The sequence below is a fragment of the Oncorhynchus nerka genome, linkage group LG6, assembly GCF_034236695.1.
Source record: "Oncorhynchus nerka isolate Pitt River linkage group LG6, Oner_Uvic_2.0, whole genome shotgun sequence".
Taxonomy (NCBI): domain Eukaryota; kingdom Metazoa; phylum Chordata; class Actinopteri; order Salmoniformes; family Salmonidae; genus Oncorhynchus; species Oncorhynchus nerka.
Window position 1 is genome coordinate 31,819,658 of NC_088401.1, and position 25,853 is coordinate 31,845,510.

At 44.2% G+C, this 25,853-nt stretch overlaps 2 protein-coding genes and 1 non-coding gene across 4 annotated transcripts in view; 1 reads left to right on the forward strand and 2 right to left on the reverse strand.

Moving 5' to 3' along the window:
* LOC115130342 (uncharacterized) lies at nt 1–19,029 on the forward strand. Of its 2 annotated transcripts, none has more exons than XM_029661393.2 (17): nt 1–255; nt 2,500–2,606; nt 2,749–2,903; nt 4,121–4,278; nt 4,512–4,679; nt 7,544–8,006; nt 8,440–8,541; nt 10,320–10,413; nt 11,311–11,534; nt 11,770–12,012; nt 12,280–12,378; nt 13,881–14,074; nt 14,192–14,366; nt 14,657–14,813; nt 15,259–15,412; nt 16,598–16,709; nt 16,904–19,029. In XM_029661393.2, the coding sequence occupies exons 1-17, from the start codon at nt 241–243 to the stop codon at nt 17,083–17,085; spliced, it is 2,802 nt and encodes a 933-aa protein (XP_029517253.2). In that variant the 5' UTR covers nt 1–240; the 3' UTR covers nt 17,086–19,029. The 2 variants fall into 2 exon arrangements, with proteins under 2 accessions (XP_029517253.2, XP_029517254.2); XM_029661394.2 differs by having other exon boundaries at nt 2–255; nt 10,323–10,413.
* LOC115130345 (ATP-binding cassette sub-family F member 2) overlaps nt 18,936–25,853 on the reverse strand; it is an 11,098-nt gene continuing 4,180 nt past the window's right edge. The window contains exons 5-15 of the mRNA XM_029661395.2: nt 24,975–25,146; nt 24,429–24,524; nt 24,242–24,344; nt 23,297–23,392; nt 22,932–23,051; nt 22,646–22,735; nt 22,440–22,550; nt 22,287–22,349; nt 20,488–20,616; nt 19,938–20,141; nt 18,936–19,506 (exon numbers count right to left, since the gene is read on the reverse strand). Coding sequence (XP_029517255.1) covers nt 19,390–19,506; nt 19,938–20,141; nt 20,488–20,616; nt 22,287–22,349; nt 22,440–22,550; nt 22,646–22,735; nt 22,932–23,051; nt 23,297–23,392; nt 24,242–24,344; nt 24,429–24,524; nt 24,975–25,146 — 1,301 coding nt within the window. The 3' untranslated portion in view covers nt 18,936–19,389. The remainder of the gene's footprint in view (nt 19,507–19,937; nt 20,142–20,487; nt 20,617–22,286; nt 22,350–22,439; nt 22,551–22,645; nt 22,736–22,931; nt 23,052–23,296; nt 23,393–24,241; nt 24,345–24,428; nt 24,525–24,974; nt 25,147–25,853) is intronic.
* Nucleotides 24,790–24,872, reverse strand: LOC115131223 (small nucleolar RNA SNORD100). The gene has a single exon (XR_003863923.1). It is a non-coding gene; the product is annotated as a small nucleolar RNA SNORD100 (small nucleolar RNA).

Here is a 25,853-nt window from a genome sequence, read left to right on the forward strand (position 1 = left end):
AGTTATATTGATATTGAAACGAAGCGACGAAGTGTTCAAACGTGTGTGTAGTCTGTATAAACATTTTCTTATTTTGGAATAACTGTGGTTTTCGGGGCGTTTCCCACTGTCTGTCAGCAGTTTTGATAGGTTCAAATCGCGTTCTGTAATGTAGCCATTGGCTCTGGCTACTAATCTTTCCTTGACATGCAAGCCAACAACAGGGCACATAGCTAGCTAGTGCAAAGAACAACTGAAAGTATGGATTCCACTCCGGTAAGTTGCAAATAGCCAACTGGCTTAATACTTTCACTTCTAAAGAATAACAGTTATTACTTAGATAAGTTGATACAGTAGTAACTAACAGTTAGCTAGCTAATTGGATAACGTTAGCTAGCTATGCTAGCTATTGTACCTAGCACATTCTCCATTGTAAATTCCCGTAGCAGTAGTTCGCTTGCTAAAATGACAGTAAGCTAGCTAGCTACCGGTAGTTATCTGCATTACGATACAAATGGCCCTGTTTAGGTTAGAATGAGCTCAAGTAAAATACCCGGACATTGATCATTTCCTTGAAGAAGTGGAGTTCAGAGTGATCATCATGTCACGTCGAAGTTTCTAACCTAGAGTAGAGGTCCTAGACTATAGCAAAGATTTTTTGTAACTAAACCAAGATTGACCACAGACTGTCGTTTACAATAGGAATAAATTAGTCAAAGTGGGCAGAGCCAAGCACGAGCTACCGATATCCTATTGGCGCGATCTAGTAGCATCTGCATATTTCCATCAGGGAACACCTCCTCTGTGAAGTGCGCGTGTGCAATAACTCATTCCCGTTGCACACGAAACAACGCGATTAAAAAAACTTTTGGAAAGGTTAAAGTCCACTCGGGTCATATCAGATTGTAGTTTTAGGAACCGAAAACTGTATTGATCCGTTGTCAGTTTAGCCTACATTTCACTGATCTTAGTAGCAGAAAGCATTTTTTTTTGTGTCCAAGGCAGCTGTCAATGATCAAGATTAGGCTACTTTTCATTGATTTTTTTATGGCGGTTTGAGCGCGGGTAGGCACTAGTAATGTCTGCAGTTTTCGATTTGGCTAAATACATATCTTTGCCAAATTTCGTAATCTTTCCCATGTCTTATTCGACTAGTAGTTGTTCTGAAATGTTTATTGCTTGCTTACATTTTACTCCCTCTGTTTAATATAACACACACATTGATTATTCATTTCGGTTGCCTGGAAGTTTGTTCTATAGAAAGTATTTGACTGATGTGTGCCACAGAAAGTACTTAACTCTAGTGACACAATTAAAGGAATTAGAAGGGCCGTTTTCTTGCCTGTCGAAATTCTCCCACCCCCTACTATTTTAGGACTGCAAGGCCTGGCACACTTCAGAATCATTTTGGTAGCTCATGTTGACCAGTAGTGTGTGCCACGGAAAGTATTTGACTCTAGCCACAAAATTAAGGAAATTAGAAGGGGGGTGAATTTTGGCAGGCAAGAAAATGGCCTTACTGAAATACCCCCCCACCTTCTAATTTCTTTAATTGTGTCACTAGAGTTAAGTACTTTCTGTGGCACACATCAGTAAAATACTTTCCATAGAACAAACTTCCCGTCAGGATAGGCAACTGAAATGAATAATCAATGTGTGTGTGTTATATTAAACAAAGGGAGTAAAATGTAGGCAAACAATAAACATTTCAGAACAACTACTAGTCGAATAAGACATAGGAGAGATTACGAATTTTGGAAAATACATTTATAGACTAATACAAACCGAAAACTGCAGACATTACTAGTGCCTCCCCCGCAATCAAAGGACACTAATAAAAAATGCTTTCTGCTACTAAGATCAGTGAAATGTAGGCTAAACTGACAACGGAGTGAAGAGCAGAAATCTCAACTAGCAAGCAAGTCACAGCAATGAAGAATTGAGTGCGTGCTCGTTCACGCGAAGGGGGGGGTGGCACAACACCCGCCAGTGGGCTTCCTCTCATGAGTGGAAATGCCAAGCAGATGCTTCACATTTATACATCTGAGGAAATATCTGTCTCATTGTTCTATCTGTGATTTATAGTTTATTAATTGGCACTGGAAGTACAATACAGCTAGCTAGATACCAACTAAGCTAGCCAGCTAGTTGAAAATACATTTGTTGTGCTTTATCAGACCTAGAAAACAAGCTTGTATGACAACACAGCATTTCCCTATAAGGATAAATCTCAAGGCTAGCTCACTTCAATCAGCTGCTGTCTTTGGTCAAACTTGCACTTTGTCGAGCCAAACAATCACTCCATTCATCAGTCACACTTCATTCAGGCATTATTGACTGAGATTGATTGACTTTGTAGGGCATCATCTGATTGTCCTGCTCGAAGACACCAGGGGCACCCTTTGCCCAGCCCCTTTTGTGTTCGGGCAAGAGTGTATAGTGTATAGTGTTTGTGTATAGGCCCGCCTTTTGTTATGACATTTCCTGTTTGTCTCACACCCCCATGGCCTTGTGTTGCAGACTATCGGAGAGTTGTTCCATACCCTGTGTGAGATGGGCTTCAGTGAGGAGCAGATCCAGTCTGCCGTGCAGGCAGGACACTTCTCTGTGCCTGATGCAGCTGAGTGGTGAGTCCTCCCAAACCATAACCCTTAAATGGACAGGCAAGGAACTATGTTTTCCGATGTCAAGACCGGTGTCGTCAATAACTGAACTGGTCAAATGGTTGTTGTTTTTTCACCCATCTTTTTTTCTATGTGTTTACGGCAGGCTTTTACAAGGAGAAAATCTGAGGCACAAGCTGGTCAAAAATCCACCCCAGCCAGTTTCAACGGCATTTGCTGCATTCAACCCTCCCAAAGATGCAGGGAGCTCTTGCCCCCCAAGCACATCACACTCACAGACATCGCCCAATGACAGTAGAGGTGTGACACACCATTATGATATTTCATCAAGCATTTGTTTTCCATGGTTGATTGCATACTGTAATGTAATGGTCCATTGTCTAATTGTGCACAATTGACCACTTGTGGTGTCTTTTATCCATTTTGTACAAATCAGGTAACGGTCTTGTAAAACTGGGAACAGCGAGTGGCTTTGCCTTGTTTCCAGCTGCATATACAGGGGAACTGTGTACAGGACAGGACATAAGGCATAAGTTCCAGTAAATTATCCAAGCTTTTTGTTACCAAGCTAATCTCCCTCCCTCCAAAATCTACCAATAATGCTTATTTGTTATAACATAGTGATGACATTGATTACATTTCAGTATATGATGTCATAGTGGTGCATTTGACGTATTGCCATCTTGCTCATGGAGGAGTTTTTGGAAACATCGCATGTGTAGTTTTAGCTACTCTAGGAAGTGACTTTGCAGGCTAACTTATTGCTGCCCCCCTTCTCATTTAGTATCTCAAGTTGAAGGCCAACTGGGGTAGTGTAGGCTGGTGGTAGCAACTCAATTTTCATTCTTCTTTTGTGTGTGATTTTAAAATAATGGGTTCAAGGACATGCATGTGGTGCCAATAATTGCATGTGGTACCAATAATTGCTTCTATGATTGTGTAAAAAAATATGTAAATATTAAACGAATACTGACCTCGAAGATTGCCGTTTTCCCATTCACCATAATGTGAATCTTACTTTCTGGAAACAGCCTCCAGTACTGCGTTCGACCTTGAACTACTTTGTGACTTCAATGAGAGGGGGCAGTGGCGTCAGGTAGGCTAGTGGTTAGAGAGTTGGTACAGGAAGCGAAAGGTTACTTGTTTGAATCCCCGAGCTGGCAAGGTGGAACAATCTGAGTATGGCAGTTAACCCCCACAATAACTGCTCTCCGGGTGCCGATTATGTGGATGTTGATTAAGGCAGCCCCCGCACCTCTGATTCAGAGGTTTAAATGAGGAAGGCACATTTCGGTTGAATGCATTCAGTTGCGCAACTGACTAGGTATCTATCCCCTTTCCCAGTCGTTCTCCCCTGCCTCAGACACGTTCCTCGTTTGAAATTGTAGCCTTAAATATATATTACTTAACTGAAGTTTTGGGGAAAAACGCCAACCTACTCTGGACATAGCATAGTAGCTAGTTATTTGACTCTTTATTTCAGCAGTGACCGTTCTGTTTCTAATGTGTGTCTGAAGGCCCCTCTTTAGTCCTGGGACCCCCGCAACCCACCAGCCCATCCACAGACACCCCACCGTTGGAGTCCCGTATCAGGCAGGACAAGAGTGACTTTCAGGAGCAGCAGAGGATGCGTGTGGCCAACGAGGCCAGGAACGAGAGGAGGCAGAAGAAACAGGTCAGCAGCACCTGCCTGATGGATCAGCTGAAACACACTGAGCACACACACACACCCAGCATAGCCACAGGGTATTCAACATGCTAGTCTAACATACTGCAGTGCATATTGCCTTGTGACACAATTTACACTGAAGATTGGTTTATTCAAATGATCGAGACTCTATATTCAGCCCTTTTGCAAAAAAAGTCACACTCAGACATGGCATTCCTGTGACGTGTGTGTTACCTCAGGAGCGTGAGCTGGTGCTGAAGCGTATTGCTGAGGACCGGAGGAGCTTACAGGAGAAGAAGACCCAGCCGAGCGCCCCCACTGAGACCACGTCCCCCCCTGGCAGCAGCCAAGGCCAGAGGCTGGGGGGTACAGTCCAGACTAGTGTAGACAACAACTGCATCCTCATGGTGAGACTGAGCCCTCTGGCAATGTTTACATGCAGTGCCTTCAGAAAGTATTCACACCCCTTGACTTTTTGTTGTTACAGCCTGAATTTAGAATTGATTAAATTGAGACTTTTTTTGTCACTGGCCTACACACAATAACCCATAATGTCAGTGTTTTTTTTATTTGTTGAAATTTCTACAAATTTAATTAAAAGAAAAGCTGAAATTTCTTTCAGTCAATAAGTATTCAACCCCTTTGCTATGGCAAGCTTAAATAAGTTCAGGCGTAGAAATGTGCTTAATAAGTTACATGGACTGTAATAATAGTGTTTAATGTGATTTTTGAATGACTACCTCATCTCTGTACCCCAAACATAAAAATTATCTGTATGTAAGGTCCCTTAGTCGAGCATTGCATTTCAAATGTAGATTCAACCAAAAATAGGTTTTCCAATGCCTCGCAAAGAAGGGAACCTATTGGTAGATGGATAACAAAAAAAGCAGACATTAAATATAACTTTGAGAATGGTGAAGTTGTTAATTACCCAGTAACTACAAAGATACAAGTGTCCTTCCTAACTCAGTTGGCAGAGCGGAAGGAAACTGCTCAGGGATTTCACCATGAAGCCAATGGTGACTTTAAAACAGTTACAGAGTTTAATGGCTGTGATAGAACTGAGGATGGATCAACAACATTGTAGTTACTTCACAATACTAGCCTAATTGACAGAATGAAAAGGAAGCCTGTACAGAATAAAAATATTCCAAAATATACATCCTGTTTGAAATAAGGCACTAACGTAATACTACAAACAATGTGGCCAAGCAATTAACTTTTTGTCCTGAATGCAAAGTGTTATGTTTGGGGCAAATACAAAACATTAGTATTACCACTCTCCATATTTTCAAACATAGTCGTGACTGCATGATGTTATGGGTATGCTTGTAATTGTTAAGGACTGGGGAGTTTTTCAGGATAAAAATTGAATGAAGCTAAGCACAGGCAAAATCCTATAGGAAAACCTGGTTCAGTCGGCTTTCCATCAGACGCTGGGAGATTAATTCACCTTTCATCAGTACAATAACCTTAAACACATGGCCAAATCTACACTGGAGTTACTTACCAGTGGTGGTCAAGTTACAGTTTCGACTTAAATCTACTCAAATCTATGGCAAGACCCGAAAATGGTTGTCTAGCAATGATCAACAACCAATTTGACAGAGCTTGAAGAATTTTGAAAATAATATTGGGCAAATGTTCACAATCCAGGTGTGCAAAGCTCTTGGCGACTTACCCAGAAAGGTTCAGCTGTAATCGCTGCCAAATGTGCTTCTACAAAGTACTGACTCAGGGTTGTGAATACTTATGTAAATTCAATATTTCTGTATTTCTTTCTCAATAAATTTGAGTGAGGAAAAAAAGATATCCAAAAACATGTTTTCACTTTGTCGTTATGGGGTATTGTGTGTAGATGGTGAGAAGAGAAATTTAATTCATTTTTTTTTTGTTCAGACTGTAATAACAAAATGTGGAGTAAGTCAAGTGGGTATGAATATTTTATGAAGCCACTGTATTCCTAGCAGCATAGGCAGTGATCTAAAGTGTGACCATTTTGGTTGCATATGCTCCTAAATATTTTGCTCTACGACCAGTGCGCTTCACTGTACTGTTGTTCCCGAGTGACTATTTTCATCATGATATGCATAGAAAATAATGGAAATCTGTTTTCAAAAGCATGTGAGTGTCGTGTTCATATTTCACAACCTCCGCAGGCTTTTGGAATTGCCTAAAGTCAATTGCCTAATGTCAGTCAATAGCAAAATAACGCACTTATTGATTTAAGCTTACATTATAGCATGCTAAATGTTTCTGATATGTGATAAATGAGCAAACGAATAGATGAGCTGCACCTCCACGTATTTTCCCAGCCAGAGGTCAATTAACCAAAAATATGGAGATTTTTTAATTAATTTTTTAAAATCACATTGATTCATTATCAGACAAGTCACAGGATTTTGGTTTGGAGAAGCCTAGGCTATTACGCGAGTGAAGAGCAAAATAATCCACTGACGTTAGGCTACATAACATGCTTGCAACATTTTCTGATCAGTCCTGCTAATAGATGAGCAACCTAGAAAAATGTATCCAGTCTATTTAGACAGACAATGTCCACATTATTCTCACATATTTTAGAATGTAAGAATAATTTGAATATCAACGCATTGGCAAGGCCTAAAAAATGTATTATTTTTAGTGTTAATGCCCTATTTAGTGGTTCTATATTAGGCGCTATAATGTACAATGATTTACAATTGTATAACGTTGAGGTCCTTGAAAATTAAAATGAAGTGCTGGAGTTATGGGTCAATTTGCATATATTCACTTTTATTCCTCTTAAGTACACATGTGGAACTGCATGAAAATACATGTGTAAATGTTGATCCCTTTGTCACACATTGGCTCCATTATTTATAGAAATAACCTGTTAAACAATGTAGAAGCCTAATATTCCCCCAATGACAGGTTTTTGTATCAACATTTTAGCTTTTTATAATAAACACATTTTTTACAGGGTTCCATATTCGTTTTTATGGTACAACATGTGCTTCAGAAGTAGCTAGAATACACATAGACCCAATATAGGTTATATCTCAATCAATTAAAAACATATTCTTTTCTGGTGCTCCTTAACACCGGTGATACCAAAATGTGTTGTATTAATTTAGAGCCCTGAGCATAGGTAGACTTCTGTCTCGATTGTTGACTTGAGAGCACCCCTATTAGTTGATTGAAGAGGCGTACATGAAATGTGTAGCCTAGTTAGATGGAGACTGAGGTAGTATGTTTATAATGGAGGTTTCACCCTCTGTGTCTCTCCCTGTAGATCCGGCTACCCTCTGGGGAGTCCATGCGGGAGCGCTTCCCTGCCGACGCCCCTCTGCGCAGCGTGATGGAGCACATCTCCGGGCGCTACCCTTCCCTGGCCTCCTTTTCCCTCCTCCAGGGGTTCCCACGGAAACGCTTTGGGGAGGCAGAGCTGGCTTGCTCCCTGCGCTCCCTGGGCCTCACGCCCAACGCTGCCCTCTGTATCCAGACCACACCCCCAGAGACACCCCAGGATCCGGCCAGCCCAGCTGATCGCCTCTTATTGGGTCAGGAGGAGGTGGTAGTTGCACTCCCTGCGCTTCCCCAGCCACAGCAGCCCCAGATACCAGAGCTGGTGGAGGAAGGGATGGAGGATCCCGCTCTGCCCCCACCTCTGCCTCACCAGCTGTGGGAAGAAGCAGTGGGCTACGCAGGCATCCCTGGTGTTGGCCCCCCAATGACCGGACCTTCTCACTCCTGGGGTAAGATTCACGTCTGGCGTATGAAGCCGCACATTCACAATGTATTTGATACATTTTCAAATATCAAAGTTGATGACTTGTTGGGTGTTTTACCTTCAGAAATGTATTTTCTTGGAGTATAAATGTAACGCTGTTTAATTGCCTTACTCACGCAGGCTATTGCATTATGGACCCATTAGTTTGAGGCATCACTTTGTGAAGACACCATAACACCATTACAGGCACTAAGTTTCATTCAGGTATTCTCTGGGTCAGCTGAATGTGAATTGTTCACCCCGGGCACAGTTTCTCCTAGGTACAGATCTAGGATCAGCTTCCTCTCCCCAATCCTAACCTTAACCGTAAGTGGGAACAATGTGAAACTGACCCAAGATCAGCGTCTAGGTACCACTTCATCCTACTCCAAAGTGTTCATGCAGTTTTTCCCTGACAGGACGGGGCCAGAAGCTGAATCCTGGTGATGCAGAGGAGGCTGCCAGCTCAGACGATGAAGAGATGCCAGAGGGGGGTAGAGAGCCGCACTTCCTCCTCAATGGTACTACAACCTCTGTTTGGAATTTTCTTTTATCCTTCCTTCCTTCCTTTCTCTCTCTGTGTCTCCCTGGTTTTCCCTCTGAACACCTTGTTCTTTACAGTCCAATAAAGATGAGCCCTCTCTCTGTGTCAGTGGTTAGACAAATGGCTTTGAACTTGATGAGCACTGCAGCCCCATTTGGAGTAGGATTTAACCTACTGTCCCTTGGGAATATAGTTTTTTTTTTACGCCAGGTTACTGCAGAAGTAGTTGAAGTGAACCAGTGTGTGTAGAAATCCATTGAACTAACCTGCCTTGGCTGCGGTCAGGATAGTGAGCCAACTGGCCCAGTGATGGTGTTTGATATCTCCTCACTGACCATGAGAAAGCTGCTTTGATTGGGAAATAGCAGATGAATGCGCCCGACTTTCCAACTTATGCAAGTTTGCGCTGCACTCACTCGTGCCAAAATAAGTCAGTTTCTCTGAGTATTCAAGCTCTGAGGTACAGACAGTAATCCAAGTGTTTACACTTCGTGTGAAGCTCATTGCCGGGGATTCTTTTTACAGCCAAAGAGGAAGCTAAAACTGAAGAAGAGGAACATTGTGATTAGAGAGAGCGATGTTGTTGATGAGAGGCATGTGATAAGTCTCAGACATGCATTCAGATGGTTAAATAGCTTGGATATTTGTCTGAAATACACTATATATACAAAGTATGTGGACATCCCTTCAAATTAGTGGATTTGGCTATTTCAGCCACACCCGTTGCTGACAGGTGTATACAATCGAGCACACAGCCTTACAATCTCCATAGATGAACATTGGCAGTAAAATTGCCTTATTGAGGAGCTCAGTGACTTTCAACGTGGCATGTGCTGTTATTGTGAAGTGGAAACCTCTAGGAGCAACAATGGCTCAGCCGCGAGGTGGTAGGCCACACGAGCTCACAGAACGTGACTGCCGGGTGCTGAAGCGTGTAGTGCGTAACAATCGCCTGTCCTCAGTTGCAACACTCACTACTGTGTTTCAAACTGCCTCTGGAAGCACTTCAGCACAATAACTGTTTGTCAGGAGCTTCATGAAATGGGTTTCCATGGCCGAGCAGCCGCACACAAGCCTAAGGTCACCATGCGCAATGCCAAGCGTTGGCTGGAGTGGTGTAAAGCACCATTGAACTCTGGAGCAGTGGAAATGCGTTCTCTGGAGTAATGAATCACCATCTGGCAGTCCGACGGACAAATCTGGGTTTGGCGAATGCCAGGAGAACGCTACCTGGCCCAATGCATAGTGCCAACTGTAAAGTTTGGTGGAGGAGGAATAATGGTCTAGGGCTGTTTTTCATGGTTCGGGCGAGGCCTCTTAGTTGCAGTGAAGGGAATCTTAAAGCGACAGCATACAATGACATTCAGACAATTATGTGCATCCAACTTTGTGGCAACAGTTTGGGGAAGGCCCTTCCCTGTTTCAACATGACAATGCCCCTGTGCACAAAGCGAGGTCCGTACAGAAATGGTTTGTTGAGATCGGTGTGGAAGAACGTGACTGGCCTGCACAGAAACCCTGACCTCAACCCCATCAAAAACCTTTGGGATAAATTGGAACGCCGACTGCGAGTCAGGCCTAATCGCCCAACATCAGTGCCTGACCTGACTGCATTAATACCCATGATTTTGGAATGAGATGTTCGACGAGTCCGCATACTTTTTGTCATGTAGTGTAATTCAAGATGTATGGCTTCTAGAATGAATACAGATTTAAATTGAGTATCCTAAAGGCCTAAGCTATGGTTAACCCCAGCAGGTATGCCCCGATTACCCTTCTTCCCAGAGAACCGGCTGCGTGGAGGGCTGGAGCCCAGACACCACTGGCCAGACCAGGGCAACAGACTTAGGTGAGTGCCCAGCCTAAACCTAGCCTATATCATGACCATGCCCTCCACTTTAAAGCAATGTCTTTTTTTGTAACGTGATTTCAATTTCATTTAACATTTGATACTGTCCAGGATCTAAACTCAGCGGAAAAAAAGAAACATCCCTTTTTCAGGACATTGTCTTTCACAGATAATTTGTAAAAATCCAAATATCTTCACAGATATTCATTGTGAAGGGTTTTGCCCAACCATAAACAATTAATGAACATGCACCTGTGGAACTTGTTCAGTTTATGTCTGTTGAATATTATGTTCATACAAATATTTACACATGTTAAGTTTGCTGAAAATAAACGCAGTTGACAGTGAGAGGACCTTTATTTTTTTTTGCTCAGTTTATAACCCTAAGCAGAACTTACATCTTAAAAAATATTTGTAGGATTATTCAAATTGAAATGAAATGTAATAGGTAACTCTGTTGAAAGTGGATTCTTTTTCAATGTTTAGTTCTGATCAGCACTGCAACACCTTTATTATTAACTTGTTGAATGTGTAGAAGTGTGCCAGTCTGCTAATGGTCAAACATAAGAGGTGACTTGATGTGTTGTCATGCAAACTTCAGACTTGGCATGTAGCCTTGATGGCATGCAGCCTGAGAAGGGGCTCAGGACCAAAACTTGCTCTGTAAATACATGAATTTTGAATGCAGCAGAGTTCTCCACATTATAGCCAGAGTGTGAACTTGCACACTCCCCGTCATTGATTTAAAGCGTTGGATTGGTGTAAGCATTGGCTTGGAGTAAGTTTCCACCATTGTTAAATCCATGACGGGAAGTGTGCACAAGGGTGAAGAATCGGGAAGCTTTTCTTATCTTTAATCAGTTGACTAGATGTCACACATGGTTGTGTCTCTCCCAGGGAGGGGATGGCAGAGGACCCAGCAGTGGAGCCAGAAGAGGCTGCAGGTTGTGTGGTGCCGGGGGCAGCGGGCCAGGCTGCAGTAGAGCGCCTCCAGAGAGCTGCCCAGGATGACCCCCAGGCCACTCAGGGTCACCCATCCCCCCCCAAGAAACCCTTCAGGACGCCCAGCGTCCCCTCTCTCTGTGCAATGGCCACCCGGGCCACAGTCAACCTCATGACAGGTCAGAGAACAACTTTAATGTCCAACACTGTTATTTGCACACAAATAAAGGTTGAAAGGCCTCACTTCTTGCCGACTGTTTTTCCAACCATCTCATCTCAGAAATTGTCAGAATTGTACATACATTGGTTGTGGTTTATTGCAATTGTGTAAAAAATTTAAGATCACAGAAATTCATGTCTGGAAAGCTGCATAAACAACTTCTTTCTTTCTCTCCTTCGTTCCTCCTCTCTCAGCTCCCAGCATGCAGTACAGCAGCAGTCTGTCGTGTCTGACCCCTGAACTGGCCGAGCTCCTGCTCAGTCACATGTCCCGCGAGAGGCTCCTTCGCCCGCGCACCCTGGAACTCTTTTTCGGCTGCCCGATGCAGAAGTTTGTCCTCAACTGCTACCCGTACTCCACCAACGAGCTGCTCCGGCAGCTACGGGCCTTCACTGCACTGAAGCACCTGAGCCTGGTCAACTCTCCTCTCATCACAGGTATACCTTTACCTTGACAGCATTTGTGCTCACTGAGTATACGTCCCAAATGGCAACCTATTCCATATAAAGTGCACTACTTTTGACCAGAGCCCTATTTCAACACTATTATTAGCACCATTTGAATGTCAAGTTAAGAAAGAAAGTTACAAAAATAAAGGAATATAGATGCATCGGTAAGCTATCACTTTAAGCAAGTGACTGGTTATCTTTGCAGCTTGTGGCTATGATAGTGATGGTTGCTATCTCTGTCTTCCCGTTGTCCAGACACAGGCCTCTCTGTGCTGTGCAGCCTACTGAAACTGCAGCACCTGAACCTGGCCTCATGTAGCAAGCTAACAGACTCCTGTCTGCAACACATCACAGGTGAGGTTCTTCTCTAATTCTGGGTTGTATTCACTAGGCACCAAACAAAAGAAAACTGACTGAAACAGGAAGGGACTATACCTGAACTTGCCCAATAAGTAACGTTTGTTTTGGTTTTCTGTTGCAAAACGTTTTGCTACGGTGTGCACTAATAAATATGACCCTGGCTACAGCATAGAATGGCTGTGGATGAATTAAAGTTTTTAATGCTTGGTAAGCAGTCTTGTGAATATACAGTGCATTCAGAAAGTATTAAGACCCCTTCAATTTTTCCACATTTTGTTACGTTACAGCCTTATTCTAAATGGATTAAAACAATTATAATCCTCATCAATCTGCACACAATACCCTATAATGACAAAGCAAAAACAGGTTTTTAGACATTTTTGCACATTTGATAAAAAATCTAAAACTGAAATATCACATTTACATAAGTATTCAGACCCTTTACTCAGTACTTTGTTAAAGCACCTTTGGCAGAGATTACAGTCTCGAGTCTTCTTGGGTATGACACTATAAGCTTGGCACACCTGTATTTTGGGAGTTTCTCCCATTCTTCTCTGCAGATCTTCTCGAGCTCTGTCAGGTTGGATGGGAAGTGGCGCTGCACAGCTATTTTCTCTCCAGAGATGTTAGGTCGGGTTTACGTCCGGGCTCTGGCTGGGCCACTCATAGACATTCAGAGACTCATCAGGTCAGGGAGGTGACCGAGAACCAGATGGTCAATCTGACAGCGCTCTAGAGTTCCTCTGTGGGGACAGGAGAACCTTCCAGAAGGACAACCATCAGTGCAGCAGTCCACCATCTGGCCTTTATGGTAGAGTGGCCAGATGGAAGCCACTCCTCAGTAAAAGGCACATGACAGCCTGCTTGGGGTTTGCCAAAAGGCACCTAAAGGACTCTCAGACCATGAGAAACAAGATTCTCTGGTCTGATGAAACCAAGATTGATTGGCCTGAATGTCAAGCGACACGTCTGGAGGAAACCTGGCACCATCCCTACAGTGAAGCATGGTGGTGGCAGCATCGTGCTGTGGGGATGTTTTTCAGCGGTAGGGACCAGGAGACTAGTCAGGATCGAGGGAAAGATGAACGGAGCAAAGTACAGAGAGATATGCCAAGCTTGTAACGTCATACTCAAGAAGACTCAAGGCTGTAATCGCTGCCAAAGGTGCTTCAACAAAGTAGGGTCTGAATACTTATGCAAATGTAATACTTAATTTGTTAACATTTCCCAAAAATTATGGGATATTGTGTGTAGATTGATGAGGGGGAAAAGCTATTTAATCAATTTTAGAATAAGACTGTAACGTAACAAAATGTAGAAAAAGTCAAGGGGTCTGAATACTTTCCGAAAGCATAATATGGTAAGAGTGGCGCTTCAACTTGGTAAAAATTATTGAAATCATAATTACGGATAAATGTGTCAACCTTTTCACCAACTTGAAAGGAGGACTAAGATAAAAAACAAAAATCTCACTCCGCATCCTTTGTGTCTGAAAGGCTTGAAGAGCCTGTCTTTCCTGTCGCTAGACCAGACCAAAGTAAGCGATGTAGGGATGGTGCTGTACCTGCTGTCTGCTCCTTCGACACTCACCCAGCTTAGTCTGAACCAGACCTCTATCACGGAGGCCACCCTGGCAGCGCTGCCCGCCTGTGTGCCCCAGCTACGACTGCTCAGCATCAAACACACTAAGGTAGCTCACTCTTGCGCTCCTACAAGCAGACAAACATGACAACATACCCAACCACAATATCCTGAGCCCATTTTGAGATTTAGGTCTACTTTGCCCCCTTCCTCCCTCGTCTGTCAGGTGAGTGACGTGTCGGCCCTGGCTGAGCTTCCCAGCCTGCAGACCCTCTACCTGGACGGCACGGCGGTGAGGGAGGGCTCTCTGGAGCACCTGGCCACCCACTCCGCCCTCTCTGCCCTCAGCGTGGCTGGCATCTCCGTCGCTGATGGCAACAACATTCTCCAGATCATCTCAGGTGAGCTGCACATTGTATGTGTGTGTACAGTAGGAGTACTCACATCTGAGAGAAAGAGAGGGAGGGAGACTGTGTACAGCAGGAGTTTTCAAACCAGGGCCTCAAGGTCTGCAGTGCTGCTGTTTGATTGACTTAAAGTAATTGATTTTCCAGAGTCCATTCTCCCTGTTTTCTCAGGTCCCTGATTAGAGGGGAAGATTACTGCAGATGTTAATGTTGTGTATGGCTCACAGTATATAGTTCAATGTGTTTACTAAAGTACTACGTCTGTTTTGGCTTGTTCATCCCAGGTCTCCGGCTGACCCAGCTGACCCTGCCTGGACGCCACTCGGTGACGGACGCCGGCCTGGCCTTCCTCTCCAGACTGTCCCTGCTGTCCGAGCTGGACCTAACTGACTACACATACGTCACCGACCAGGGGGTCACCCAGCTGGCTACCATGACCAGGTCAGCTCACTCTCTCATAACTATTATCCTGTCCTGGTGTCAATATACACGCTTGTCATGATAGACTGGCACTAGGTGGTCACCAACCTCTGTCTTGTGGAGCTATACAATGATTTCAACTAATCATTTAGACTTAACTGGTTGTGTTCGTGGTGAGCTGGAACAAAGATCTGCACAGTATTGCTCACATGGACTAGAATTGGTGGTCACTGCTCTAGTTGATTCACCAGCGTCCTCCAGTGTTGACATTGCAGTGAATGAAGAAATGCTGGACCGTATTCATTAGGGACCAAACAGAAGAAAACGGACTGAAACACAGAGGGACTACCTGATTTACCTGTTCAATAACAAACGCTAATTTTTGTTTTCTGTTGCAAAACGTTTTGCTACGGTGAGCACTAATGTATACGACCCTGATAGAAATGTTCCCCTCTCCTGTCTCCAGGCTGAAAAGGCTGTCACTCAGCAACACGCAGGTGACGGACGCCGGGCTGCCCTCCCTGCGCTGTCTGCAGGAGCTGCTGGAGCTGTGTCTGGACCGCACGGCCGTCACCAGCCGAGGAGTGGCCGCCCTCGTCACCGGTCTGCCACACCTGCAGGTACGGAGCACGCATGAAACCCCAAAGACAACCATTGTGTCAGTGGATAGAACTCTGCAAATAAGTTATAGGTCAGCTAGGGCGCTAACAGTGCTCCGTTGTAAAACTTTGTTCAAGCTGCACGGCCAGGTACGACTCCCAACACCATCATTAAGTTTGCCGATGACACAACAGTGTCATGATCACCGACAACGACGAGGCAGCCTATAGGGAGGAGGTCAGAGACCTGGCAGTGTGGTGCCAGGACAACAACCTCTCCCTCAACGTGATCAAGACAAAGGAGATGATTGTGGACTACAGGAAAAGAAGGACTGAGCACACCCCCATTCTCATCTACAGGGCTGTAGTGGAGCAGGTTGAGCGCTTCAAGTTCCTTGGTGTCCACATCACCAACAAACTAACATGGTCCAAGCACACCAAGACAATCGTGAAGAGGGCACAGCAAAATCTATTCCCCCTCAGGAAAATATTTGGCATGGATCCTCAAAAGGTTTTACAGCTGCACTATCAAGACCATCTGGTTGCATCACTGCCTGGTATGGCAACTGCTCGGCCTCCGACCGTAAGACACTACAGAGGTTAGTGCGTACGGCCCAGTACATCACTGGGGCCAAGCTTTCTGCCATCCAGGACCTCTATACCAGGCGGTGTCAGAGGAAGGCCCTAAAAATTGTCAAAGACTCCAGCCACCATCATAGACTGTTCTCTCTGCTACTGCACGGCACCGGAGCGTCAAGTCTAGGTCCAAGATGCTTCTTAACAGCTTCTACCCCCAAGCCATAAGACTCCTGAACATCTAATCAAATGGCTACCCAGACTATTTGCATTCCCCCCCTCTCTCTCTTTTACACCGCTGCTACTCTGTTATTAGCATAGTCACTTTAATAACTCTACCTACATGTACATATTACCTCAATTAACTCGACTAACTGGTGCCCCCACACATTGACACGGTACCCCCCTGTATATAGCCTCGCTATTGTTATTTTACTGCTGCTCTTTAATTACTTGTTCCTTTTATTTCTTATATATTTTTTTAAACTGCATTGTTGGTTAGGGGCTTGTAAGTAAGCATTTCACTGTAAGGTCTACACCTGTTGTATTCGGCGCATGTGACTAATAAAATGATTGATTTGATGGAATTATTAGCAGTAGTTGCATTGATGTTGTGGCTTTATGTTCCAGGTATTAAGCTTGGCCAGTACTCAGGTGGGCGACACGGTCGTTAGGAGAGGTCTGGTCCACTGTGTTCAGCTCTTCAAGCTCAACCTGAGCCGGACACGCATCACTGACCACGGTAAGATCCCATCATACAGTTGAATAAACGGGCGCACTTGGCCCAAAATAGTCAACTGGATGGTCATTGCAAAAATAGGACATGAGCTCTCTAATACATCTCTATAGGTCCCACTCATTATCTTGCAACACTTCCATGGAAGTATTTAGAGGTGAAAACCTAATATACCTTCTTTTTGTGTCCATTTCCCTCAGGACTGAAGTTCCTTAAGTGCATGTGTCTGACCCAGGTGAACCTGGACGGCTCGGGCGTGACCCTATCGGGCATCGCCAATCTGATTGCCTCCTGTCCCCACATCACCAGCATCAGGGCCAGCAACCCGCGAGCCATCCCCCCTGACCAGGTCTCCGACGACAACGACGGTGACAATCAGTAGGGGGATGAGTAGTGACCCCGCCCAGCCCTTTCTGATGAGGCTTGGGTCAGCTAGCTAGTAGCTTCCGCTGTGCTCGGCGGTATCAGCCCCATGTTTCTGCATCCAGCTGACAGGCTCAGCGTAGTCTGGGTGAAGAGAAACCCAGCTCTAACTGCACTGCTTCAACAGTGGCTAGTGACACTACTCGCTCGATCACAAGTCCACCATACTAGCTGTCAAAACCTTAGAAGGGTGCCTTCTTGTGCTTCTAAAGGTCTAGATGGGAGCCCTGCTCCCTGTAGTTAATCACAACCACCATTAAAGTTATTACGATGAAGTCTCACAAGTGTGCTATGTTGATCCCGGTGTAGGGTTCAGTTGTCCCTAAACGCAGATTTTGGGTCAGTTTTGCATTTCTCCTGCTAATGGTTGAGTGTAGGATTGGGGAGGGATAGCTGATCCTTGATCTGTACCTAAGGGAAACTTCACTCCAGAATGTAGATCCCCCTGGGCCTGGCAGAGGTATAGTATGCATGATGTCCAATCTACATAAAGCAAAGGAACTATGATTAAGAATTGATCAGGGATATAACCTTCATATATCACAGCATGTTTTCACCCAGATTTTTCCGCCTGAATTCTCTAATGAATCAGTTAACACTACTGAGGTCCAACATTTATTTACTTCCTGTATTGTCAAAAAAACGAATGTTGGGGGTGGTTCAAGCTAAGGCAGGTTCCATCTACAGTTGAAGTAGGAAGCTTACATACGCCTTAGCCAACTACATTTAAACTCAGTTTTTCACAATTCCTGACATTTAATCCTAGTAGAAATTCCCTGTTTTAGGTCAGTTAGGATCACCACTTTATTTTAAGAATGTAAAATATCAGAATAATAGTAGAGAGGGATTTATTTCAGCTTTTATTTATTTCATCACATTCCCAGTGGGTCAGAAGTTTACATACACTCAATTAGTATTTGGTAGCATTGCCTTAAACCATTTAAACTAAGGTCAAACGTCATTTCGGGTAAACTTCCACAAGCTTCACACAAAAAGTTGGGTGAATTTTGGCCCATTCCTCCTGACAGAGCTGGGGTAACTGAGTCAGGTTTGTAGGCCTCCTTGCTCGCCCACAGATTTTCTATAGGATTGAGGTCATGGCTTTGTGATGGCCACTCCAATATGCTGGACTACTTTGTTGTCCTTAAGTAATTTTGCCACAACTTTGAAAGTATGCTTGGGGTCATTGTCCATTTGGAAGACCAATTTGCGACCAAGCTTTAACTTCCTGACTGATGACTCAAATTATGTCAATTAGCCTATCAGAAGCTTCTAAAGGCATGACATCATTTTCTGGATTTTTCCAAGCTGTTTAAAGGCAGTCAATTTCTGACCCGCTGGCATTGTGATACAATGAAATAATCTGTGTAAACATTACTTCTCATGCACAAAGTAGATGTCCTAACCGACTTGCCAAAACTATAGTTTGTTAACAAGACATTTGTGGAGTGGTTGGAAAACGAGTTTTAATGACTACAAGTGTACTAACATTTGATTAGCCAGCAACTGGAAAGCTAAGCATTGGTGGTTGTGGAGAGGTTGATTTCTCAAAGCAAATAGTGGGCCATGATATGGGTTGCATAATGAGTGGTTGGGTTCAGCAGGAATCCAAAGCATCTCCGTTCATAATGAATTTAGTTTTGCTTCTCATGTTATGTTTACACAGATGTAAAATAGTTTATTTTCTCAAAATGTTTTAGATAAGTGCACTGTATTCCCTTCATTGTCAAAAGAAAATGCAGAATTAAAAGCTGCATTTTGGAAGATGTTGTATTTGTTCAAAGACCCCAAAATATGAGACAGTAAATATTCAATTGTCAATTCAGTAATTTATTCAGACAAATCGTTATTGCAATACGTTAAATAAAAATAAAAGGCATAATTAATGCTCTTCTGCACAAATGACCTTCAAGCTGCTGCATTCATTTTCGGCTGTTACACTTATTAGAAAAAATAACTTTTTCTATGATGATGGCAGTGATATGGCATGCGTTCCATAATGCACTTTGAGATGCTTTAGGTGAATCAGCCAATCAGAGTGCAGCCTGAGCTGGAGGCAGGTGGGTGTAGGGTGAAGTTGCCCTTAGAGGCTGACTTTGGGTCAGTTTCGCATTTCCCCCACTAATGTTTAGGATTTGGGGAGGGAAGCTGATCGTAGATCTGTACCCCCCGGAACATTGAGGACTACTCTTCCACCACACGAGCACTTTGGAGGCCAAATCCATTATGGTGATTGGGTTTACTGGCTCAGATTGCAGGGGCTCTAGATGTCATGCGCTTGCTTGTCAATCTTCGATTTCAAGTGTTCCTTGTATGACAGGATGTCCCTATTCCATTTGGTGATGGTTTGCTTCTCACATACCCAGATCTCCTCAGCCACCTGAAAAAACAAAACAAATTGTTGTCACAACTCACTGAACAAACCTCAATTGAAAACACGTTCCCTTTCTCTCCATATTGTATCTCGGAAACCCAAGACCTTGATTAGGTTCTGGGGGAAGATTTATGAGAAAAGTTACGGGCGAAGTCTTACACCCCCCCTAAAAGGAAACTCTCAGCCAAAGCATGGGCAAAAAAAATCCCCTCCCTTTCTGAAATTCAAAAGATGTGCACACCTGCGAAATCTTGATTTGTACAAATGATCACGTCGTCGCATCACACAGTCTGTTGCCAGACACTACGATGCCATCCTATGTTACATGTGTCTGTCCACGAGAGATTATCCATATTGTAACTACCTAGCAGGGTCTAAGACTTAAGTGATGTGAAGTATGGATGTGGGACTGGTCAGGGAGCATATAATGGTGGTACCTGCTGGATGAGTCTGAAGTCGTGGCTGACCAGCATCATGCCACCCTCGTAGTCGTTGATGGCATCAGCCAGGGCGTCAATGGTCTCGATGTCCAGGTGATTGGTGGGCTCGTCCAGGAAGAGCATGTGGGGGTTCTGCCAGGCCAGCCAGGCGAAGCACACCCGGCACTTCTGGCCATCCGACAGGTTCCTGATCGGACTCACCTAGGGGAGAGGACAGAGTAAGGACCATGAAGGAGTGCAAGTGCTTCCATGCTCTTGAAGAATTATCATTGTTACATCAAATTCCACCATTAAGTACCCACCAGAATACACCACAGGTTAACGCTACAATGATTGTGGAGGATTAAAAGACAGGGTTTGAGGGGAACAGGTATTCCGAACAAACACGGGAAAAGCTTTCAAAGTCACTAATTCCTGTACTATCAATGACGACGATACAATCGTGCCAAAGTCACTTCAAATGGCGTTTCTATACCAGGTGACCAATCTGATTTGGTCAATGCTTCTCCAGTGGATCCTGGGCCCAGACCGAGCTCTGCGGCCTCACCTGTTGTTTTCCTGTGAGGCCGTAGCGGCCGATGATCTTCCTCATCTCCTCCTTCTCCTTGATCTCTGGGTAGCACTTCATCATGTACTCCAGAGGAGACAGGTCCAGCTCCAGCTGCTCTGTCAGATGCTGCAGATAGAGAACACCATATAGGTATATTAGATACATTCAGATGTACTTTAACAAGCGTACGTGCTGACCCAGTACAGGCGTGAAGGACAAAGGCCTTTAGGTCGTCGGCTGCGGTCGGACAGAGACACACGAACACACTTGAAATCGACCTATTGTCTGTTTTTGGTCTAAAAAGTTAAAGTATTTTCAACACAAGCTTCATACATAAAAAGGCGGATATAGTGGGATTTTAGACGGACAATCTCTGTTGTCTATCATCTGACAAACGATAACTCCCATTTGAAAAACCATTGACTCAATCCCACATTTTCGGACACAAAATCCCAGTGTCAGCACCCATACATGCTGACCACACCGCCAGCATTGCGTGCATGAGCGTTGCAAAATAAGTAAATGTTACTCAATTTCATCCAAATTGCTCGCGAGCATCTGCGTACCCAGGAGCTAAAATATAATTTTTGACGTTTGATTCCCCGCCTCTCCCATCTCATTGGTTTTTAGGATGATTGAAAGATGAACTGAGGTCCACAGCAGTCAAAGTTGGTTGCCAACCGCCATGTAAAGTCCACAGAAGAATAAGAAGGCTGAAGGAGAAGAGATTACTAGAAACTAACTGAGTTTCCCCTTTTATCTGTGGATTAATTGTTGGAGAACACAATTTTATGTGACTCAAAATGGGTCAAAATTCTACAAAGATCCAGAAAAAAAAGACCTTGAGCATTTCAGGTAAAATAACCAAATGTTTATATCCCAGGACAAATTAGCTAGCTAAATGTCCATGAATGTTTCAACCTGTCCCCAAATGAATATATACAGAACAAAAATAAAACGCAACATGCAACAATTAAGATTTTACTGAGTTACAGTTCATAGAAGGAAATCAGTCAATTGAAAAATTAATTTGGCCCTAATCTATGGATTTAACATGACTGGGCAGCCCTGCCAGTTGTGAGGCCGGTTTTGGGATTACTGCCAAATTCTCTAAAACGACATTGGGGGCGGCATATGGTAGAGAAATGAACATTCAATGCTCTGGTGGACATTTCTGCGGCCTGTATGCCAATTGCAAGCTCCCTCAACTTGAGACATCTGTGGCGTTGTGACACTAAACTGCACATTTTAGTGGCCATTTATTGTCCCCAGCACAAGGTGCACCTGTAATGATTGTTTAATCAGCTTTTTGATTATGCCACACCTGTCGGGTGGATGGATTATCTTGGCAACGGAGAAATGCTCACTAACAGGGATGTCAACAAATTTGTGCACAGAATTTTAGAGAAATTAGCTTTTGTCCGTATGGAAAATTTCTGGGACCTTTTTGTTTCAGCTCATGAAAAAGCGACCAACCCTTTACATTTTGCGCTTATTTTTTTGTTCAGTATTGTTGGTTCAGAGTTCATTTTGATACTTTAACCTGCATGTCCTGATCGCGTCTGTGGATGGACAAACTCAACACGCGGACGGCACTCGCGTGCGCGGTCTAGTCAGCATATTATGCTCAAGCAGGTTTATGTCTCTCCAACCGAGCTATGGCGAGTTAAAGCATCCATGCATCAAATTCAGTTTATTTAAGCCTGTCAATCAAAACCCAGCAACCAGCATGGGATGGCCGTCTTTGAGAACCACCAGGCAATGTGTCATGTTCCTACTTCCTTTCTCCTTCCTACCTGGTGATATCGGCCAATCTTCACGTGAGAATGTTTCCTGATCATTCCGTCAGTGGGGAGCAGCTGGAGAGAAAGAAAGAGGTTTTACGGTATATGCCATACTGTCATTACGAGATGGTAAAACAAAGAGTTGACTGAAATGGCACCACCTACCTCTCCCATCAGGAGTTTGAGGAGTGTGGACTTCCCTGCTCCGTTGGGCCCCACCAGAGCCACTCGTGTGTCCAGGTCAATGCCAAACTCCAGGTTCTTGTATATGTGTGGCTGGAGGAGGAATAGGCAGATTAGTGAATGAGGACGGAACACAAGAAACGAGCTCTGAGACTCCAATAAAAACCCGCTCATTGCTACATACTGACCTGGTTGTCACTGTATTTGAAGCTAACGTTCTGAACCATGATAACAGGAGGGGGGATCTTTCCACAGGAAGGAAAATAAAACGAGAGTGTCTATGAGAGGGAGAGAGATGATTACCACGACTGCAACACTAAAATTAGCCATAGCGTGAACCTATTATTTATTCCTAAGAGTAGGCACTACTTGTTCAAGAGTAAACCGTGGATGGCTTTAGAAAGCAATGGATGTGATTCAGTCCAGTACATTTAATATATTGCATCCACACAAATGTTTCAGTGAGCCTCTTGCCTTGTCATCTACCACACGTTCAGTCAGCCCTGAGGCCACCATCTTCTGCAGCGTCTTCTCTTTGCTCTGGGCCTGTCGTGCCAGCTTGGCCGAGCCGTGACCAAACCTGGCAATGTAATTCTACACAGCGGGTAGAGAGAGACGGCATCGAAGTAAAGCATCATACCATTTTAGCCTGGTTCCCACGGTTGGTGCCTTTTGTCAACTCCGTTGCTGTCCTTGACACTCATTTGGCATGATGAGTGTCAAGGATAGCACAAACAGACCTGGGACTTAGGCTATCATACTTTTACAGTACAGGGGAATAATATTTCCATGTGGGGTAGTATTAGTACTCTGCACCGTCACAATGTGGCGTCGTCTACCTTCATGTGTGAGATCTGGTCCTGTTCCCAGTTGAAGCGTTTCATCTGGTTCTCTTCCAGCTCCTCCCTGGTCTTCACATACTGGTCATAGTTACCCTTTCATTCGAAAAATAGAATCTGCATGGTCATCCCACACCATTTGGTGAAGGCAACGGACACACCGTCTCGCATGCATAATTAGCAACAGGCCATAAACCCCCCCCTTCTCCTCCCTTAAGGTGTGATGAGATCACAGATGGCTGTGTCTGTCCAGGACATTCTAGTGCAGGGTTTCTCAAACTGGGTCCTGGGCACAAGAGGTTGGCGGCACCTTAATTGGGGAGAACAGGCTGGTGGTAATGTCTGGAGCGGAATCAGTGTAATGGTATCAAATGTCAAACACATGGTTTGACGCCATTCCATTTGCACCGTTCCAGACAGTATTATGAGCCGTTCTCCCCTCAGCAGCCTCCACTGGTCCTGCCCCCCGGTGCGCGTTTTGGTTTTTGCTCTAGCATTGCACAGCTGATTCAAATAATCAAAGCTTGATGAGTTGGTTATTTGAATCAGCAGTGTAGTGCTAGGGCAAAAAACTAAACGTGCAACCAGGGGAGGGGGGCACCACAGGACCGAGTTTGGAAAACCCCGCTCTACTGCACAATACATATTTGCCTTCTAAGGGGTGACTCAATAGCCTGATGGAACGAGCATGATCGCTGCATTCACCATTATTTTTCACTGAAATGTATGTGCATCTGTTGCCAGGTGTAATATGTTTAAGTATTTTAAAATTGTCAAATAAAATCTATCAATGAACTAAAACAATGGTGAAAGGAGCAAACCGGCTGGTTCCACCAGGCTAGTGACTGAATGCCCTTTGATAAACTGCTAAATAGTAGTGTGGCAAAAGTGAATCGATCGAGTCTGTTGACCAGGGGGTGAGTGAGCTCGCTGCTGTGTTCTTACCGTGAAGTACTTGAGCTTCTTCTGGTGCAGGTGGATGATGTTGGTGCAAACTCCGTTTAGGAAGTCTTGAGAGTGGGAGATGAGCACAAGGATTCGCCTGAACCTGACAAGGGATCGGGACATTCAGCACATCTCAAATGCACGTGACTACTAAACTGATTGACATTGACAGATGAAGCACACTCACGATGCGAGCTCCTCCTCCAGCCATACACAGGCATCTAGGTCCAGGTGGTTGGTGGGCTCGTCCAGCAGCAACATGAAGGGCTTGATGAACAGAGCTCTAGGAGAATGAAGAGGGAAAAGAAAAGCATTTATTCCAGACATTTTCTACTCATATTATTGCAATGTAACTGTGAAGGTAATCTGAGATCTGACTGGGTAAGAAAATTGATGACTAGGTCATGTCCAGGCATCTGCCATTAGTAATGAAACCTGTCTACTTCATTGCATAACAATCTGACACTACTTCCTAATACTTGCATTGGCTCAGGAAAAGGCTTAGTCATGAGTGTGAAACAAACACTTTATATTTTTGGTGTGTTGGCTCTATCTCAGCAATAAATTGGGTAACGATGGCAGTATCCTCACAGCGTTCAGTAGAGGGAGCCAGAATATCATCACCGACAAAACCAACACTGTCAATTCATTAAGGGATGTTGAAAAGGCGTAGAGACCAACTCAACTTGCAGTACAGTTCATTAATCGTAAAGCATCATGTTCGCTTTCCCACCTGGCCAGAGCCACACGCATCCTCCAGCCTCCGCTGAAGTCCTTGAGCTTCTTCTGCTGCATGGCGGCGCTGAAGCCTAGGCCGTGGAGGATCCTGGAGGCTCGCACCTCCGCCTTGTCTGCATCCAGCTCTTCCAGACGCTCATACAGCTCCATCAGCTTCTCACACTCAGCTACAGAGGGATGGTTGGGGCGAACATTTTCAGCTACATTGTTTATGAATAGATAACTAATTGTGCACCTGGTTGTTTCTGGGAGAATATACAACTAGGTGGTTTCGAACCATGCCCCAGTTACCTTTCATCATTAAAATGGAACTATCAGGTGGAGGTGCTTTGTAAAATACATTGCATTCGGAAAGTATTCAGACCCCTAGAGTTTTTCCACACTTTGTTACGTTACAGCATTCTAAAATATATTTTTTTTCTCTCAATCTACACACAATACCCCATAATGTCAAAGCAAAGAGATTTTTTTGAAATGTTTGCATTTTTTTTTTTTCACTAATCACATTTACATAAGTATTCAAACCCTTTACTCAGTACTTTGTTGAAGCACCTTTGGCAGTGATTACAGCCTTGAGTCTTGGGTATGATGCTACAAGCTTGGCACATCTGTATTTGGGGAGTTTCTCTCATTCTTCTCTGCAGATCCTCTCAAGCTGTCAGGTTGGATGGGGAGCGTCCCTGCACAGCTATTTTCAGGTCTCTCCAGAGATGTTAGATCGGGTTCATGTTCAGGCTCTGGCTGGGCCACTCAAGGACATTCAGAGACTTGTCCCGAAGCCACTCCTGCGTTGTCTTGGCTGTGTGCTTAGGGTTGTTGTCCTGTTGGAAGGTGAATCTTCATCAAGGATCTCTGTACTTTGCTCTGTTCATCT

Bases quoted from the DNA above. Each gene is read 5' to 3' on its own strand.
- LOC115130342 (XM_029661393.2), top strand. The intron at 4,680-7,543 runs GTGAGACTGAGC...CTCTCCCTGTAG, and splicing joins ACAACAACTGCATCCTCATG to ATCCGGCTACCCTCTGGGGA. The intron at 11,535-11,769 runs GTCAGAGAACAA...CTCCTCTCTCAG, and splicing joins CACAGTCAACCTCATGACAG to CTCCCAGCATGCAGTACAGC.